The sequence below is a fragment of the Drosophila novamexicana genome, unplaced genomic scaffold, assembly GCF_003285875.2.
Source record: "Drosophila novamexicana strain 15010-1031.04,08,12 unplaced genomic scaffold, DnovRS2.1 tig00004555-arrow-pilon, whole genome shotgun sequence".
In the NCBI taxonomy this organism is placed as follows: Eukaryota; Metazoa; Arthropoda; class Insecta; order Diptera; family Drosophilidae; genus Drosophila; species Drosophila novamexicana.
Genome location: NW_020825052.1, coordinates 3,367,208 through 3,384,935, shown reverse-complemented (window position 1 = coordinate 3,384,935; position 17,728 = coordinate 3,367,208). Strand labels below are relative to the sequence as shown.

Here is a 17,728-nt window from a genome sequence, read left to right as displayed (position 1 = left end):
CTTAAGAATTTTGCATACTTGTTTAATTATAGGTTTGTGTAGGAGAGTAATAAGTAAAATATTTGATATTTGGCTAAGGTATAAGTGAACTTAAATATTAAGTTTCGTAGCTCTGGGTGGCTTACTAAAAATAACCATCATATAGATATTTATTGGCTTATAAACTTGATCAGCGCATTTGATTACTACAAGCTACATTTAAAATTTGATCGAGACGGACATGGCTAAATCAACTCGGCTCGGCTGCCTTAACGAGTTCTGATGAATTTCGAATGTGAAAAATTAATAGAAAAAACTGAATAGTTGAAATATTTTCTTTAGCTTCCGAAAAGATTTTGACTCCCAAGAATATGCCAATAATTATTGGGGACGTGTTTTATATTCGAATGCGGTCATGGTTGTGTTGTGTAGGGGAAAGTTTAAATCTTGCGGAAGAATCAATTTAAATGCCTATATAAACACACATTGACGCATATATATAAGCTGTTTCTTTTATATATCTCTTTCATATCTGTCAAACAGCCTATAATCTCCACCACATTGCTGCCGCCCTCATTTAAATCGCGGCACGAATCAAATGCGCGTCAATAATCGTAAAAGTGTCTCCATCGCAAAGGCGAAACAGCTCATGAATGCCAATTAGGCGGGCGGCTTAGCAGTTGTCAGTGCCAGAGAGAAGAGGCACATGGGAGACGCACCTGGTAATCCATGTAGTTGTCGAAATGCATGTAGGAGCCGGCGCCAACACCGCCCGGCACAGGCAGGGGTACGGGCAGGCCGTTGCTGTCCAGCTCGACGGCGGGCGGCGGCGGTGGTGATGGCGGCAGATTGTCTCCTTTGAAGGAGACGCGCTTGGTGTGTCCCTCGGGCCGCCGGTTGCGGCCCAGTGTGCCCGCAAATCGGCCGGCGTGCATTGCTCCGCCGGCGGCCAGCGTGCCCATCATGTAGGAGAGCGAACCGCAGCCAACGACAGCATCCTGATGTGGCTGCTGGTGTTGCGCCGACTGCAGGCCGCAGCCGCCGAAGCGAAAGTGTGGCATGCAGGTTGTAGTGGCGCCTCCTGCGCCGCACTCGCTGCCCTCAAAGTCGCTTTCAACATCCGCCACAAAGGCGGCTGGTTGAAAGCCGCGCGGCAGCGTCGCCGCCGCTGACGCAGCCATTGCCGACGCAGCAGCCGACGTTGGCGGCGCGCGGCTTAGTGTGCCCGTACACAGAATGTTAACTGGCTGTGAATGGGAATGTGGATGCTGTTGCAGCTGAATACTGTGTGGAAATTGTTCGCCGCCGCCTTGTAAGAGCGCCAATTCGCCGCTGACTCCGGCGCTGCCCGATGCTGCAGCTCCCTCCACGCCTGCCGTGAGAATATGAGCGGGTTGCAGCTGATAATAGTGCTCGACGCCGCCCTGAGGCTGCGGCTGCGACGCACCGGCTGTTCCCGCTCCTGTCGCCAGCAGTGTTGTTGGTATGACCATGATAGGCAGCATAGTTGGCGCCGAAGATGCCGGCGGTGTGTTTGTGCCGCAGGGCTGCAACAGCTCCATTTGGCACATTTCCTCATAGCTGAGCGGTCGAAGGTGCTCCATGTTGAAGTGTGGGCGTGGCAGCCGCTGTCTATTAGCAATTAATCAAATTTCACCTGACACTGCCGACACTCCGACGCGTCTTTTCTCTGAATTTTCACCTAGACGAACACAGACACACACACACACCCGCACACGCACATGTATGTATACACTGACAACGACGACGACGACTCAGTCTCCGCACAGGAAGCGGGGGTGCAGATTCAAAAGATTTCGCGCGCGTACCTTTCAAACGTTTCTCACATGACGTCTTCGCTCGTGCGCCTGGCCCAACTTTATCTCGCGAAAGTCCTGCAGCAACTGAAGTACAAGCCATCCGACACATCTCGGAATTTTCAATTCGCCGTCGCCATTTTGTGCAGCTATCGCGCATGCGCTTGACATCCAGAGCGACCCTTTCATCGCCGTCGTCATCGCTTGCGCCTTCGTCGACTCCATCGCCATAGCCACTTGGCGTTTTGTTTTGGTTATACTTTATGGGTGTAAGTGTGAGTGCGCCCTGCTCCGGTATGGAACACTGTTGAGTTCTTGCCGCGCCGAGGGAAATTAAAATACTTGAAACTGCAGCGGCCAGACTTGAATGCAAGATTTTAATTGCCGCGCCGCGAGATTCTCATCATGGGAGCATCAACAGGGGCCACAGCAGCTGCGTTCGAGGCGTCCAACCAACTGTTGACGTAACTGCGGTCATTCGCTGGATGGTCAGCTGAATGGCCCTTAATTGCAAGGGGCATGGTCCATAGAAAATGCATAGAATTTTAAAACAAAAAATAAATCAATTTATTTCAATGGAAAATTTACGAAGCGCAAGTTTGCAAATTGTTGAATTGAATTCGCATCGAAGGTGTGCTAAATATCTCAATGCCTAACAATTTGAACTTTAAATGAATTAAAGGGGGCTTTTACTTATATTATTATCGTAATTCTCAGTGTTTTATTATTTAAGTAACATTATTCATATCAGTATATACAAGTTATCAACATAACTTCGGATAATACAATACTACATTTATACACTAGCCGGGAATCAGATGCCGAAATCTTGTTGTTCTCTTGGATGCAATAACTTGGTGATTTGGAACACTTTTCTATAAAAAAAGTACAGCAGCAACAAACGAACAGCTTTTAGCTCTTATACGCAAAATCTCCACGGATGTTGTTAGCTTGATTTGTTTCGTGTGTTGAGAATTTGATTCGTTTTACTTTTTGGGCCACAAGCTTTTTGGTGAATTTGTCTTGCGACTTCAAACATAATCAGGATATGTCAGCTAATGGATCAGAGAATTGACTTGCTGTTATTGGTTTGTGCAAATCTATTCCATTAGTGAAGGTAGCCGACAAGTTTGAACATCGAGTATAAGGTATGCAGTATGTATGTACAAATATTTTATCTGCCCACTTTTTTTGTTTGGTTCCGAGTGAAGAAGCATAGCTGGTGCCCGCGAGGCGGCTTTGCGTTCCATTTGTGAGACAAAGGCAAAAAACACAGTTGGAAATGTCTTCTGCAGGTTTTTGCTTGAACTGTTTCATATTTTGTATATTTTTGTGTACCACTGCGTCTGTAACCGCTGGCAGCGCCATCGTCACCGGTTCTCGGCCTCCTGTGCCTTCTCCAGCATCGTTTACATTTGTTTCATCCTATTATCCCGGTTAACCGGCTCGTTCGCTGTATGTGTGGGTTCCATACTTTCATTCGTTTTGCGTCCGTCGTCCGTCTTTCCCAAAGCCATCGTGCGCCCTTCCATTTGTCAAGCATTGCGCCCAACTCGACTTTTTGTAATTACAAAAGCGCGGAGGAGGCGCTGCCTGGAAAAGGGAAAGCGGCTTAAAAATCAGCGTGTCGGGGTTTTGTGGTGCTCGTTAAAATTTGCTGCTCTCATTTCGATTGTTGTGGCTGTTGTTGTTGTTGTTGCTGCTGCTGCTGCTGCTACTGCTGCTACTTTTGCTGTTTTTGGCATTGCTTTTGGCGGCCTTAGTGTTTTTTCATATCCCTGCGGCGGCAAAGTAAAAAGCTGTATTAAAGGTAAGTATCTTGCTTAAATGTGCGAAACGGACTTAAGGGCAATCTGGATTCCAGTCTCGTTTCCAGTGATTTACTGTGATTGGTGATTTCACTCGTAGGGCACTTTAACGCTCATTCAATTTTCCGCGTAGCGAGCAATTAAAAGTTTTGAATCATTTAATAGCCAACTAAGGCAGGACAGTGTACTGTAAAGTTGCCTAAAAGTATGCAGCAATATATTGGATACATTTTGATGTTGCATCATTTAACGGCTGGTTAACCACACAAACAGTTGAAAAACGGGCCCGTCCAAGGGGCAAGGAGCGTGCATAATTTGAGTGCTGCGGACTGGACTGGCATCAAGTGGAAGCGTTTTGCTGAAAAATCGGACCTGTCAAAAGGACGCCACTCTGAAATAAATTATTCCACAACGACGAACATGCTCGATTACATTTTTTGGGAATGCTATATCATACAACGTCAATGATACAATATCATAGTACAGTGAAAACGACCTAAAGTAACTCAGTAAATGTTCAAGTTGTTCTTTAAAGTGAAAGGATTTATTGGTCTCAAATTTGTTGTGCTTTGATAAAAACATACTTTATCACATTGACTTTGGCGTTGGCTCAGTTTATCTCCTAGTTGGGCGCTCTCGACTAGAGCACTGTAATTTGTTTTTTAACAAATTTAAAAAAAATGACAAAACAGCAGATTGCAAATTTGCCACACACTGTAAATAATCCAATTGATAAAATGATTGGCATTAGGCGTGTGGGCTAGCGTCAAGATAATAAATAAATTTGATTAGACTAAGTTGGATGGGGGATCTATAAAGTGCCAAGGGTACCACACTTTGCACAAGGAAGTCATTAACGATCCGTGAGCTCTGACTAATTTATGGCTTTTAAAAAAAAAAATCTGTCAAAAAAGTTTCAGTCATAAGCCATAAGAAGACTACACCTAAAGCCAAATTAAAGCAAAACACCTTGGCCACGAATAATTCGCTAATTATGCAACATGCTATGAATGCCATATCAGCATAATTGGTTTGTATAGTCGCAAATAGAATTATAGCTGCGGGCATGTTTCATCAGATGCACGGTTAGCTAGCAACTAAAATATGGCTGGCTATGCCATTGATTAAGCAAGCAACAGTAATTGGAATTGAAACATCGTTCGAATTTTTCTTTGATAGCTTCAGGTGTCAATTAAAATGGCAAATCCCAACTCAGATCAAAGACAATATTTTGCAAATTTATAAAGGTTTTACTTTTAGCTCCTCGCGGTGTTCCCTGGGTACCGATTATGCAGCGGTAGCTAATTCGAGCGGCGACTTTTTACTTCCTAATTTGAATTGAATTTATTTGAATTTATTTGAATTTATCAGAATTCGATACGTAAGCAGGGCTCGAAATAAGATATCAATATATTGGTAACATTATTGTTTATGGATATTCGGATATTTATAAAAAAAATGGTTTGCCCTGAAATAATTCGTATATAAACTAATGATGGGGTGGTGAGGTCCATTATGGTCTCCTGTAAAGGTATTTAATGACATTTTTAGATATTCCGGTTGTTTTCACATTGTCTACTAAATTATTTGCATTAAGCTCGCCCTCAACAACAGCTGAACCTAATGACGCAGTGGCTGATTTAAATGCATTAAAAGGTAAGCACAGTCACGGACACGTTTTCTCATTTAAGATACATTAACCACACACATACACAGCCACACAGCCATACACTTACATCCATGTAGAACCTAACCGCACACACGTTAAGGACCTAACACAACTGAGCTACACGTTTCGCCAGCGCCGCCAGCCTTAAAACTTTGCCCGTTCGCATGCCTGGTGAGCTTTTAAATTAAATCACAAAACACAGATAGAGTCAGTAGGGCGACCGGAGCAAGGACTAAACCAAATAAATGAACCCTTTTGGGCATACTCCTTGATGTCCTTGCGAGCGCCCTTCTTGCTTAAGGCAGATAAAAAGCAGGACAGGAAGTCAACTTGCCAGCCGGACGATGACGATGGCGATGACAGCGACGCCTCGTGTTTTGCTTGGCAATTCGGTTGCCAGGACAGCCAGAAAGGATAATGGCATAAAATCCAGCAAAATGAAAAGAAAGCGGCAAATCATGTTAAGAGATTTAAATTGGATTAGGCGACGTGTGTGGTTGTGCGGGTGTCAACTCGCGCTAGCCGTGAAACCATTTCCACTGCGGACCAGAACAGCCGCCCGCTCGTCTTGACATCAATTTTGTCACTTGATGCTTTTTACATTTTTTATGCAGCTGTCTTGTTTTGTTTTCTTCTTTATTTTGTTTTGTTTTGTATGCTTGACACAATTCGTCCTCGTCAAGAGCACATGGCTGAGTGTCTCTCAAGTGTTCGATGGCATTCATCCTATCTGCTCTTTAACAGCCGTCGCAGCATAACGTCATGTATTTAAACGTCTGTCGCTGAATGGAGACACAGAAGTCAGTTTAGCTTTTTGAATCGCACGCCAAGTCTAAGGTTCAGCCCACTATGGTATCAAGTGGCGAGATCTTTATTTAAAATGTATGAATTGTAAGTGCTTTCAAAGACTCACTTTCTCGACGTCAATAATTATATCAGTTAAAATGTATATCAAAAAGCTTGCTTTGAGACAATTCTATAAATTAAAGACGATTCTATAAATTAAAAGTTTACGAAGCGATTACAGCCAAATGCATCTGTTTAGTATGCATAAATACCCCGAATTGGTTTCAATGTTCTACTCTAATAAACTTGTCCATAATATTTAAAATTCTGTATAGTTCGCAGCCTAAGGGTCACACAATGGACCATCAGGGCTTCTCCAATTACCGAGTGATTCTTCAACCCGTCGAATGGAAAACGTATAATATGCTGATTTGCTTTCAGCTATTTCTTTCGTGCTGCTGACATCTTGGAGTAAAACAGCTTAGAACTTTGATTTCTTTGGGTGTCACTGGTGTTGGAGGAACTTCATTTAAGGTAAGACTTTTATTTGCAATCGAATCTAATCTAAATGTAGCCTACATCAATATAAAACATAATTCTGGAACTATGGTTAACAGGTTATTGATTTATTATTATAAATATCTTACAGATTTTGAAAAACCGAAATCAGACAAGATTTATCGATTGGAAAAACTCACTCCGCTCGGTGGCAGTAGGAGCTAAGTGTGGTGCCAGAAAGTTTTCAAATTACGAAGAGAGAAACATGGCCAAAAAAGACTACCCGTCTGGTAAGCTAGTACCATACGTATGCACATGAATAATATAAAAACGCAGACTTTGAAAAAATCTTTTACAATTCTTGTATATTACATTTTTTTTTTTGGGTATTGCCTTGGCTTAGTTTGATTTCTATGCGCCTTATATATTTTCAATGCTGTGCTATTGGAAAGCATCTTTGGTGGTTCCTTCTTTTTGTACTTTACCCTGGAGGTGTAGACGTCGTAGCCCAGACTTACGGTGTTGTCGTACAAAACACGATATTTCGGAGAAATAAAGAAAAAGTTAATCAACTGTGCGACTGGCCATACAGTCCACTCAGCCTTGTAGAGAATCAGAGCCTTGTCCTTGATCTCCTCTTTAACTTCCTCCCAGGTGTTATCTTCCAACAAGCCCATCGTGAGAAAGAATACGCCGATATAGAATGGCGAGCAAATGAATTGATCGAGCAATATTTTGTGGACAACCGTTTTTAAGGTCCTCTTGGGATAATAGTAGTCCAGCCATTGATACCAATAATGACAAACAATGCCCACCGTGAAGCCTGAGATGCCCATTCGTAATGTACGTGTACGATCCCAGCCTTCGATTTGGCCCGTAAACCGCTCGTATGACTGCTCCATAGTATCGCCAAGCATGCTTAAGCTAATAGAGATGCCCAGGTTCGTAAAGAGCAGGAATTTTTTACTGAATGCGATATTGTGCCAGCGGCTGAGAATCATCTGCACTTTCTGCCACCGTTCACGATTTCGCATTGACATGCTGTTCACAAGCTAAATGGGCAACAGCCCATATAGCCAACATGAACAGAGTTAATTTAACAAAATAGTTTAAGCTGTTTTGACATTTTCAGTCTTTATTGCTTTGACGTTTGAAACAAAATTTGAAACAAATTTAATAAGTTCTATTGGTCCTATTTCTATAAACGGGTTAGGAGCGAATCCCTTTTAATCAAAAACCATACTTTTTCGTATTCTGCTTTTAGAGACAATGCATATTATATAAATAAAAATGTAAAATAGTTAAAAGCATTTAATTCCCATTACAATTTCATCCGAACGATTCGCGAATATAAATAATAATCGCATTAATGTGCCTCAGTGGAAAAACGCAAGCAAAAAGACAGAATCCGATTTGTTTTCATTCAGATTTTACTGTATATTATTTATATTTAATTTTAGAAACTTAAATATATTAATAAAATAGGTTTTTTTAAACCAAAAATATGTAAATACTTATTAAATAAGTTACAAGTGTGCTTTTGAGTAGAGTTAATTTCCTTTGCTTAGGTGATTGCACTTTCTGCTAAATGTGCAACTTTTCTTTTAAACAAAGTCGCAAGAAAAGATAAAGAAATCCGAGCTGACGGCATTTATCTTTTTAAAAATCAAAATAAGCAAAGAAATCAATTTAACGCCATCAAAACAAATGAGATTTGCCAGGATTCAGCAAAGTTCGGTCGAGCGACAAATATGGTGTGGAAGAGGAATTTAGTTGGTTGTATATAAAAAGGGTTAAGTTCGCCAGGGGCTATATGAGAGCAGCCTTGTTGGGAATTTGAATAATACCGCATTTGGCACATGTTGCGCCAGCTCGACTGGTTTCCATTTGGCCTGATGGGGGTGCTTTATTTGCGTGTCGCTGAGTTGATTTCGGCAAATCATTTGCACGCGATTCCCAATACTTTTGACAGTCCCAGCAACCGCAGCCCTTCGCCCTGGGGAAATCATCGTTCATACATATGGATGCTACCCGTGCGCTCGACCGAACCAGCAACGGACAGAGCTACTGAATTGAAAAATATTTACGGCATTCTACATTTTACGCTAAAATCCAATTTTATTTTTATATGTCGTCGAAAATCCGCCATAAAACGTACCCACACAGTCGTGATCCGTTTGTCAGACGGTAGCCGCCCGAGCCTGGAGTTCCGTTCTCAGCCCATTTTCCTATCCCCGCCAATTGAAAAGCAGGCGCCGTAAATTCGGCTTTGCATTTTATTTGCATTTGGTGCCGCAGATGAGCTTTAGTTTTTCCAGTTTCCCCGCGCAGGGTAAGGGGAGCCTTCTGTTTCCATAGCGCGGCATTATGACAAATGAATTTATTTCGCCCTATTGTTATTGGCGTTATTTGTGTAGGTTAAATATTCCCAATTTGCGAGGTGCCCAATTGTAAGCGCTCATTTGTACTGGTAATGCAATTATTTAATACGTTTTTATGCGTATTTATTCGAATTTAACATTTATTTTCCTCAGAGGAAATATTTACTAAATAAACTTAAAATAAATAAAAGTTTTCTATTACTTTAATATTTGCAGTGAAAGCGCGCTTTTCCTAAAATGATTACATGCTAGAATTAAGCTGCCAAATATATTGGAAATGCTGCCTAATGTTTCTTTCTAATGGACAGCACAAGTAAGCGGTAATTAAATAATTTATTTATTGATTTTCCTGAAAACGTAAATATAGATTCAACATTTAATTCAACGTTGCTCTACAGCAGTTTATTTGAACAGACGCAATTATTGTTCTCTTGTCAAACATCGTGCTGGATTCTAGCCAAGAATAGAACGCAACAGACTTTATGCTATGGAAACAAATGTAAATATACTCTACTTGTTGGAAAACAATTTAAATTAATTATATAAATACACGTTGATGGACGGTTAACTAGTAACAGTGCTTCAACCAAAAGAACTTGACTGAGCTATATCCTCATTTCCGCATTCGTCCAAGACAATACTACGTCTATACACTCGCCTGCGATATGGAGTGACTGGGTAAATTAGACAATTCACTCTCCAATTACTGCTGTCACAATTAAGTCAGGTGAACATAACCATGCCCTAATTAAAATACCTGTCAGTCTCAAGAATAGAACATTACACATTGAAATAATCAGCATTGAAATAACAATTTATATGCAACTGTTACACGGCAAGGGTATTTATTATTCGGCACTCGAAAGCTTGTAGTCTTTATACCCTGAACCCATTGAAGATGCGTAAAAAGGGTATTATGATTTTGTGCAAATTTAGTATAAAACATCTTCAGCCAAATAAGGTTCATATGCTGCCCAATTAGAGTAAAAGTATGTCTTGAATGCAAGGGTAGCTCACTGCGTGAGTCTCCTGATTTCTTCCAGCACTATACCTCCAGGGATCATGTTCTATCATTATATTTAATCTAATTAGTGCCCAGGAGTAACATAGCTGCATTCTTTTGTATTCCCTTAACGGTTCGCTATTCAGACCTGTGATGAGTTGAATGTTGCGATGCCGGACTCTGATTCCCTCCGATATCAGAGCTAGAGACACAGAACTAAATTAAGAAAGCATTTCCCACAGTAAGGGCTAAGCGAAGAAGCTGTGTATGTGTATATATATGATGTAGGGTATCTCCTAGTTGGGCCCTACCGCATAGAGGACTCTTACTTGTTTTCTGGTTGCTTTTGTTATTGTTTCGACCGTTCCGCTCCAAATATTTTTTGGCACTGAGCTTTGAATGTTGTCCGTGTGTGCATTTTAATTGAATTTTTTATTTCATTCAATGAAAGCAAAAGTTGAATATGCTGGCAACGAAGCGTAAAAAGTGTCATAATCCCATAGTGCTCCCTTTCAACTTCAGTTCGTCCTTCCCCAGAGAGGTCTCACTGCGCAATGGTGCTTCACAACTATGGGAAAACTGTCACAGCCAAGAGTTTATCATTTGAGTCATTTTTGTTGAGTTGTTACATGGACATACATAGCTAAATGGTTCGCTTGATACGTATATTGTAAAATCACTCCCTAATTGCTTTGCAATCGATTTTGAATGATATTCAGTAGATGGCTTTACGACTGTGTCCTTTTTCAACATTTGCAATGACTTCGATTTATGCAAATACAATTGAGATGTGTTTTTAATGATATTTCGACACTCAGAGCCTAAAGACGATACAATTTATATAAACCAAAATAGTTCGCCCAGGGAGAGTCAAACTACCTAAAAGTCCCATCGATTTAACAATTTACTTCATTGGGCTTTCAGTCCGATAGCACAGCTGTAATTTGTTTATGATTACCACCCTCTGTTCTATCTTCTGCTGTTTTCATGTATTCATCTTATTTAAGTTTTATATTCATGCTGCTAGGCAATATACTTTTGAGTATTTTGTTGGTTCGTTGTGTAACATAAAGAAGCATACATATTTCTCTCTATATATGTATATACAAGGTGAAAATGTTTTATGCTCGCCTTGCGAACCTGGAAGTAAACTTTCTAAAATTGGTGCATTCAATTATGTTTTTATGTGGGGCTATGAAAATGATGGATTAGGCTAATAGAATATAAAACCTGGAATAAATTATTTCATTGCTGAAGGTAAAATAAAGAATCAAAAACTCACTAACAATTCTTCCAAATACATGAAAGATTCGCATTAACGGAAGGAATTTTTTTACACTCCACCTTAGTGTTTAGTTACGGGATGTTGTTGCCTTGATTTAAGTGGAGTCGGCGGGGTCAATCAACTTTTGCCACATTTAAATTGCACCGTTGAGGCAAATAAGTCAGTTTACAGTAAACGAACAAATTGTCAACATGACGGCAACGCCATTGCAAGTCGTGGCAATTTCGTTAAGGCAAACAAACAGCCAGTCCCACCCGTCCGACGCCGACTAACCAAATAAACCACAAGCCAGGCACATTGCACCAGGCGCGCCCACATTTTTCCTAGAGCTGTTTGAATGGAAGGTGGCTAAAGGCTACCGGTATGCTGGGCACATAAACAAAGCAGCAACAAAATGGCTAGCGACACGTGGAAAGCGCTGGATTGTGAACACCTGATTACCAGCCGGTGAATGTGGCTGTTTATGAGGCGCAAAAATGTCATACATCATGCGACACGTGCTATGGAGAGGGGAGTGGCAGTTGGTGTTCAAAGCACAGCATCCTACTGCCTGCCCCTCTAATTTAACACATGACAGATGGGAGACGGGATGACGCAACCAGGCAACTGTATTAGATCGGACCGGTACACAGACAGAAAACAGCATTTGAATTTGACGAAAAATCTACAAGCGTCGGGCATCTCCTTGATATCTACCTGTCCTGTCGGACGACGGAAAGGATGCAGCGTCATCCTTGTCACCATCCGGCCATTATCACCATCAGCAGCAGCAGCAGCATCAGCACCACCAGCAGGTGGCGTCTGTATTCACTGTTTGGAGCGTGTTAGCCCAAAGTGAATTAAGCCAAAGCCAGAGCATGTGTGCTGGCAATGATATGCTCAAGATACCTTTGTATATATACTTATGTGCATGTGTGAGTGGGTGTGAGCGTGCATGCCAGCACAAGTTGCACATGAAATGTCAACCCATTAAGCACATTTTTCCGATGTTCGTAAATGTGCAGCCCGAAAACTTTTTAATAAATAGTCATGCAGCGAATGAGAAGATTCAGGAACTTAGATAATTCTAAGAACTTTTAACATTATAAATAAATTATCTAATATATGACAGAGGTTGCATTTAAGAATTTTGGTTCTCGTATATACAAGACGGTAACGCCTGTTCGGCTATTCTCTACTAAATCAGTCCCAAATGTTTATGGTATATTGTACATTACAAACAAATTAAATCATTTATTCTTGTACAAATGTTGTATATTTGTGTGCACCAAGTCCAAAATTACCCAAGTTACCGTAGGGAAGCTCCTTATTATCCGCATGTGAAGTTTTAACTTTTAAGCCACGTATGAGGCTGATTACGTGATTAGGTCCATTCATAAATGGATCCATTCACAGAATCGCATAAAACAAGTAAGAAAAGTTAAATGAGCTCTAAAAAATATTGTATATAAAAGCAAAGCCAACTGGAAAAAGCCTTTCGAAAAAGTTGCTAAAGGATCGGCTGGCGATGTAGGGTGTTCTAATTAGAATAATTTCGCGTTGCGCTGCGTACGCTGTCAATGTTGAACATGTTTTACCATCTGACGGGAGGCGAAGGTGGCACCAGGTGATGCCTGCAGGACATACACTTACTCACACAAATGCAAAGTACAAACAGCCCCGAGTGTATGTTAATGTGTGTGTGTGTGCGTAAGTATTAGAGTGTGTGTGTAGCATATAAGCTGGCCGACTCTACTCTGCATGACGAGCACATGTCAGAGCAAGAGGTCGGTGAACCTGTCGACGAGACACAGCCTGAACATAATGCACAGTAGCCCCAGCAGCGACATAGCTCACATATCACTCACCTAGCACACATAACACACACAAAACACACACAGAGCACATGCATGTGACACATAATATCTATGACATACAGTGAAGCTTTCGGCGTTTATCTTTAAATTATAAAATGTAATTAATTTGTAAAGGATGTTTCATTCCCTGCCGCTTGACTTTGTACTTTTACTGGCGGCTCTTTGAATTTTCGCTTTATTAATTTCCTTCGTCATTATGTTCAGTAAACAGATGCCACGTGTGCAGCCTTCATCATTTTTTCAGCGGCTTAATTTTAATTAATTTCAATGTGTTTTGTTGATTTTGGTACCTCATACCCACATTTTGAAATGTTTACTCTTAAATCAGATTTCGTTAAAATGTGCGCATTGGAAAAAAACAAATTCTTCATCTTTGAAATTGCATTTATTTTACTTTTGAAGTAGCGGGCCAGCTTCTTTGTTGTTTTTTTTCAATAAGAACATACATCCCAAAATAAATTTTAAATAATATTAATTACTATAACTGATTGAACCAAACTAATATTGGTATTGCTCGATCGTCGAAGGTAGGACTCCATTATACAGAAACTTGGATTGATCGATATTAGTCTAGACAAAAATGTCGTTTATTAAACTCAAATCTTATGGCTTATCGTTCCTGTTATTTCTTTTGTAATAGCAATATGCAAACTTTTGCGTTTAGTCAGACGGCTCATAATTCAAATTCTAAAAAAGTAAATACAAAAAATTTGCTTTCGTTATGTCAACTAGAAACCTTTTAGTAAAACTTATTTATTCCTTGGACAATCTTCGACGACCTCAAAATATACGAAACACAGATGACATTTTATCACTCTTGTGCCAATACTTGTTAAATTGTTAAGCTGAATCGCAAATACTTTGTCAGACAATTTTTGTTTATTCCGAAGCAAACACATAAATCAATTTCGAGTTTTTTCAAGTCATACTTCAACATGTTTTGGTTATATCATTGGATTCACAAAAAGCCAAATGTCAACAAAATATGAGCGAAAGCCAAAATTAGAGAAAAGAGCAAAAACCAAATGTGTTGGCAGTTAAAATCTATAAGGACCAACTTGTGTGTGGGTGTTGGGAGTGCAGAAGTCAGGTTATTGAACACAGGTATACACCGGCATAAGAAAGTCAATGTGTAAGGTACACATACACTAGCACACATGCCCAAATGGATTGGCAAAGCGGAGCGGAAACGCCATTTTGTGGCACAAATACTATACAAATTTAATGGGGCAAACATTTTAATGGTTTTTGCTTTAAAACCAAAATTCGATGCTCTTTGTTTGCATTCGCGTTTTATTTGCTTGTTTGTTTGCGTTTTTATTTGTTTTCTTTGCATTTTATGCATATTTCTGATTTAAATTACGCTATTTACTCTGACCACCCTAGTTGTATTTATTTTTTTTACTTAACTGCAGGCGCTTATCTCTATACGTTTAAACAAAGCGTTCTTACAGGGAGTGACCGACTAGGAGACACCCTGAGCCGAGTGCCGGGCATCCTTCACATATATTCAAACTTGTTTCTATGAGAATTACACAAATGCACACACGGTGAGAGATTCGAGATTGTGGGAACATTTAAAAACTAGTGTATCAACAATTTAAAAATAATTATTTTGAATCTATGTATATATATATGCTTCAAACTCTTAGTTTGTTAGATTTGGTCAGGTATAATAATTTATACTTTATACGGTTGGATATGCCTTCTTCAGCCTGTTAATCCCTTGCTGTCATACTGTATTATTAATTGGTACAGGGTATAAAAATGAATCCCGGATTTTCTGGTCAGTGAATAGTAAAAAACTCTCCGTTGTTGTTCGCTTTTCTTTTGTTTGACCCTGTGGCTATCTTTGTTCTTGTGTTAAGACTCTTTAAACAGCTGAAGGACAAGTTGTAATTTGTGTCCTTAGCCACGTTTTCATTTCTGCATTTCTACCTATAATTACGTATACGATGAGCAATGGGAAAAGGATAATTAGACGCAGTGACCGCATTGCCCGTTGAAATAGTTTCCGCTTTGTATAAAACAATGACTAACAATTCTAGGGCGTATGATGTCAATTAAAAAATGTGAGATAGACTATTAAAACAAAGTAGACGAAGGGTTGCGGTTTTTGACCTAGCATTTTTGTTTCGAATGTTCAATAATTGACTGATTAGCTATAAGCTCATTTATAAGCTATAATTTTTTACTAAATATGTTCTCATACACATTTATGAAAACTTTAACGATTACAATCTGTTTTTCAATACGAAAGAATGCAAAAACTAAGTAGTTTTCATTACTGCCTTAAGCTTTTAAGCTCTTACGGCTGGGACGTGTGTTTAGTTATATTACATTTAGTTAGTTTACATTTTAGTCAGTCGGCTAGTAAGTTAGAAGGAAAATAAGGGGGAAGGGAGAAAAATACCTTCACAAAATAAATTTAACTAGCAGCAGCAATGGAAATCTGTCATTGTCATCATAAAAGTAAATTCGTATGATTGATTGTAATGAGCTATACCAAAGACCGCTTGGCCTCTTCGGGAAAATCAATATGTGTTAATAAGTTTTGCTTGTAGCTATATATAATTTTAATGTGCACGAGTATTAAGTAATTTATTACACCAAGCTGCAACATTCTTTATTTTTCATTTTTTTCCCTGGGCACCGAACGACATCATAGTTTTTTAAAACCTTGTGCCTAAGCAATCCAATATAGAAAGCCTATACATATAAATAGTCAACCACAGAAAAAATCCAGAAACAACAACTGTGAGCATTTTTTTTAACTTTTTTTAATCTAGTAGTCAATCATTTGAGGAACAGAATTAATTTAATTTTTTTTTAAATTACAGTGCATTTATTTATTTTTCAGAATGTTGGAAGGTAGCAAGATCTCAACTCGCTGTTTGGATGCACCAAGTCGACGTTTGTTCGATTTCAAAACTAAAGAGCCGCTGCTAAGCCTGGGGCCCATTACCTATCTGAAACCTGTCTACACGTTTGAATTGGCAAGTGATTTGGAAAAGTGCTTAGATCTGAGCACTGGCACAGCTTCGGAAGAGTTCGAAATGGACTTGTCATTGCCTGACTTCAGGCTGAACACATTTGCACCTAACAACAAACTAAAGATATTGCCAGAGACCATTGATTATTCAAAATTGTTGTCGTTTGAGACAGATTCGAGTTTCGATTCAGTGGAACGACTACCCATAGCAGAACAGGCATGTGTAAGCGGCCACCAAAAGGACTGTGAATTGTACTTTATAGCAGACGTGGATGCTGTGTTAAAGGAAGTAATCGTTTCTGATAATATAGAGCCCCAATCACCGGTGCAACCACATTCTGGAATATTCAGTGGCCTATTCAGGAATAGATTACTTTCTTCAACGAGTATGAGAAATTTCCTCGCCAATGCTAATCAAAAGAGAATCAGACTGGCATATGAAGGTTGTAGAAAATGCAAACTATTAACTACCGACGTCGTGAGATTAATTTTGGAACAAATGCACCAAGATTTGCCACGGAATTCATCTGGCATTTGTAGAGGTAAGTTTAATTTGCGTTGAGACTAATGTTTTTTTACCTAAAAGACATTTCCAACACAGACCAAACTACTCCCACAAAAGTGAATTTAGCTTGGAAAACAATGAATAATTTTGCTCTTTCGGTATGTGATGAAAATATTAATTATTGTCAACCATCTCGCAAGTCGGAAGAGTTTAACATTCCTGTTAAAAATGACAATGGGGTGATTGATTCTCTCGTAGATAAAAGTCTTACAAGCTGTGATAATCCAATAGACGATACAGTGCCTGATAACATTGAGATGGGCTTATTTGATAACCTTTTATCCAAGCCTCATGAAGAGGATCAGGAAATAATCTTACGGCCCGTGGAAGTTAACAACGAAATCTCACCTAACGGGGAAGTGAAATTTTCAGTTCACAACGAAGAATCTGGTAATCCAGTATTAAAAGAATCTGAGAGTGAGTCGGATGTTGAACTACAAGACAGCTTGATTGGTAAAACTGAAGGTACGCTAAAATCTTTTCATAAGATGATTGATCCAATAGCTATAAAGGAGACTGGTATGCAGATATTCCGCGAGCCGACGAAGCTTTTTGTTTTCGATCATTTAAAGATATGGAAGAAAATAGGTAAATAATTACTAAGAAATATCGTAAAGTGTTAATTGATTTCTTAGGCGAAGGACGGATTGAAATTTGGAGGCATCCAGATTCTGATAACTGTTACATGCTACTCTGGGACAAGAACACAGGTAACCTACTTGTGCATATGCAGGTGGATGGCAAGTGGAGCGTTAACTATTTGACCAAAAGCAACAACAGCTGCCGTTGGGTGTACTACAATTACGCTAACTGTCCAAAAGGAATTCGCGAACCTTTGGCCTGTCGTTTTCGAGATTCACAAGTAGCATCTCAGTTTGTGCGCACTGTGACTAATTGTTTAGATAAAACCAGGTTTAATTAAGTATATTTTATATTTTGTTGTTTGGTGATCCAATATTATTTTTTTGCACGTTTTCGAAACTCTATTGTACAAATTATGTTAGCTGATTACTGCTGTGGGCTCATGTTGAGACACAAAGAAAAATAAAAACCGTTTGGAGATAATTAAATTAGAATTATTGTGTTAGC

The 17,728-nt window shown here is 39.6% G+C and overlaps 3 protein-coding genes across 6 annotated transcripts in view; 1 reads left to right on the top strand and 2 right to left on the bottom strand.

The window, feature by feature from the left end:
- LOC115770371 overlaps positions 1 to 17,728 on the bottom strand; it is an 83,400-nt gene that overhangs the window by 12,210 nt on the left and 53,462 nt on the right. The window contains exon 1 of one of the 2 annotated variants that reach the window (XM_030715618.1): positions 699 to 1,713. The exons of the other annotated variant lie outside the window; for it this stretch is intronic. Within the exon in view, the coding sequence (XP_030571478.1) occupies positions 699 to 1,583 (885 nt within the window). The 5' untranslated portion in view covers positions 1,584 to 1,713. Of the gene's footprint in view, positions 1 to 698; positions 1,714 to 17,728 lie in introns of those variants that run through there. 2 annotated transcript variants of the gene reach the window in all.
- Positions 6,692 to 7,695, bottom strand: LOC115770378 (mpv17-like protein 2). The gene has a single exon (XM_030715627.1). It carries the CDS (start codon positions 7,595 to 7,597, stop codon positions 6,926 to 6,928), a length of 672 nt encoding a protein of 223 aa, XP_030571487.1. The 5' UTR covers positions 7,598 to 7,695; the 3' UTR covers positions 6,692 to 6,925.
- Positions 15,882 to 17,715, top strand: LOC115770376. Of its 3 annotated transcripts, none has more exons than XR_004018843.1 (4): positions 15,882 to 16,616; positions 16,676 to 16,737; positions 16,838 to 17,227; positions 17,275 to 17,715. XR_004018843.1 is itself a non-coding variant. In XM_030715626.1 (4 exons), exons 1-4 carry the CDS (start codon positions 15,944 to 15,946, stop codon positions 17,288 to 17,290), a joined length of 1,179 nt encoding a protein of 392 aa, XP_030571486.1. In that variant the 5' UTR covers positions 15,882 to 15,943; the 3' UTR covers positions 17,291 to 17,715. The 3 variants fall into 3 exon arrangements, 2 of the variants coding, with proteins under 2 accessions (XP_030571486.1, XP_030571485.1); XM_030715626.1 differs by having other exon boundaries at positions 16,676 to 17,104; positions 17,167 to 17,227; XM_030715625.1 differs by having other exon boundaries at positions 15,883 to 16,616; positions 16,676 to 17,227.